Source organism: Gekko japonicus, unplaced genomic scaffold, assembly GCF_001447785.1.
Source record: "Gekko japonicus isolate JY-2015 unplaced genomic scaffold, Gekko_japonicus_V1.1 scaffold131, whole genome shotgun sequence".
Classification (NCBI taxonomy): Eukaryota; Metazoa; Chordata; class Lepidosauria; order Squamata; family Gekkonidae; genus Gekko; species Gekko japonicus.
Genome location: NW_015167061.1, coordinates 2966152 through 2967305, shown reverse-complemented (window position 1 = coordinate 2967305; position 1154 = coordinate 2966152). Strand labels below are relative to the sequence as shown.

General features: G+C 62.4%; 1 protein-coding gene across 1 annotated transcript in view; it reads right to left on the bottom strand.

Annotated features, from left to right (window-relative positions):
• The window catches only part of CLCNKA (chloride channel, voltage-sensitive Ka), an 11573-nt gene that overhangs the window by 9908 nt on the left and 511 nt on the right, over positions 1-1154 (bottom strand). Inside the window, exon 2 of the mRNA XM_015412625.1 lies at positions 87-215. Within this exon, the coding sequence (XP_015268111.1) occupies positions 87-215 (129 nt within the window). The remainder of the gene's footprint in view (positions 1-86; positions 216-1154) is intronic.

The window sequence follows — 1154 nt, the reverse complement described above, 5'->3', positions numbered from 1 at the left end:
CTCTCCCCCCCCCCCCCCCACGCGTGATCTCGGATGCAGGACCTTCCCGGCGAGATGGAGGAGGGGCCTGCGGGAGAGACGCTTACCGTTGGCCACCCTGGAGACCGTGAAGTCCATGGCAAAACTGACCAGCGCCATGAGGACCCCCAGGGCGAAGAGGAAGTACCAGTCATCTCCCACGCGGAACAGCTGCCGCTTCACACACGCCAGGCAGCCTGCAGGGGGCGGCAGAGGGCAGGGGGTGGGCTGGGCTCCCAGCTCCCCCCCCCCCCCCCCGGGTTCTGGTGCCCGGCCCCACCTGGACAGCTCCCCGAAAGGTGTGGGTGGGTGCTCAGCTGGAACTTAAAAAAAACAAGAACAATACACACAACAACAACTTTTAAGATTATTCCCAAGAGTCAGCTGGCTGATGGACTTAGCCACTGACTGCCCTTGGGTCCTCAACAGGAGGGGGAGGGGGAGGCGGCCACCCGCCCCGAGGTGGAGGAGACGGAGACTGGAGGTGCGCGGCTGCAGGGCAGGGAGTTTCTCCAGAGTGTCCGGGGACGGGTGTCGCTCCACTTGGGATGGCCTGGTCACCCCCACTACGGAATCTGAGGCCTCTGGAGGGGTCTCATCTCCTGCACCCCACCAGGAAGGGTCTGCGGTGGTGGAGCCTCGTCTTGGTAGGAGTAGGGCCCAGTCGGAGGTGCTGAGAGGGACCACTCCCCACCTGAGACCCTGGAGAGCCACTCTGCCCCTCAGGGGAGGAGACCCCGACAGGTTGGGAGGGACCGGAGGGGGGCTGGCTGACTCCCCAGCGGGCATCTCTTCCTCCAGGCATCTGGGCGTCCGGCCCTGCTGGTCTGTGCCAGGAGAGCCGGATCCGAGCCCAGCGGGACCAGGTGTCGGGGGGGGGGGAGGAGCTGTCAAGAGCCCAAGGCCCCTTCGTTGCCAGAGAGGGGTCGGAAGGAGAAGGCGTCCCAGATCTACTTGTGTCTGGCCAAGGGACTTTTGACTCCCCGAAGCCCCCCCCCACCCTGATTGTCAAATGACCTCACCCCAGCCCTAATTTCATTTTAAAATTGTTTGGTTGAAGCATAAAAAGACCTGCCTTTTGGAAGACTAAAATTCTGTTTTAGCTCTCGATGAAAAAAGTCATGATGCCAGGATCA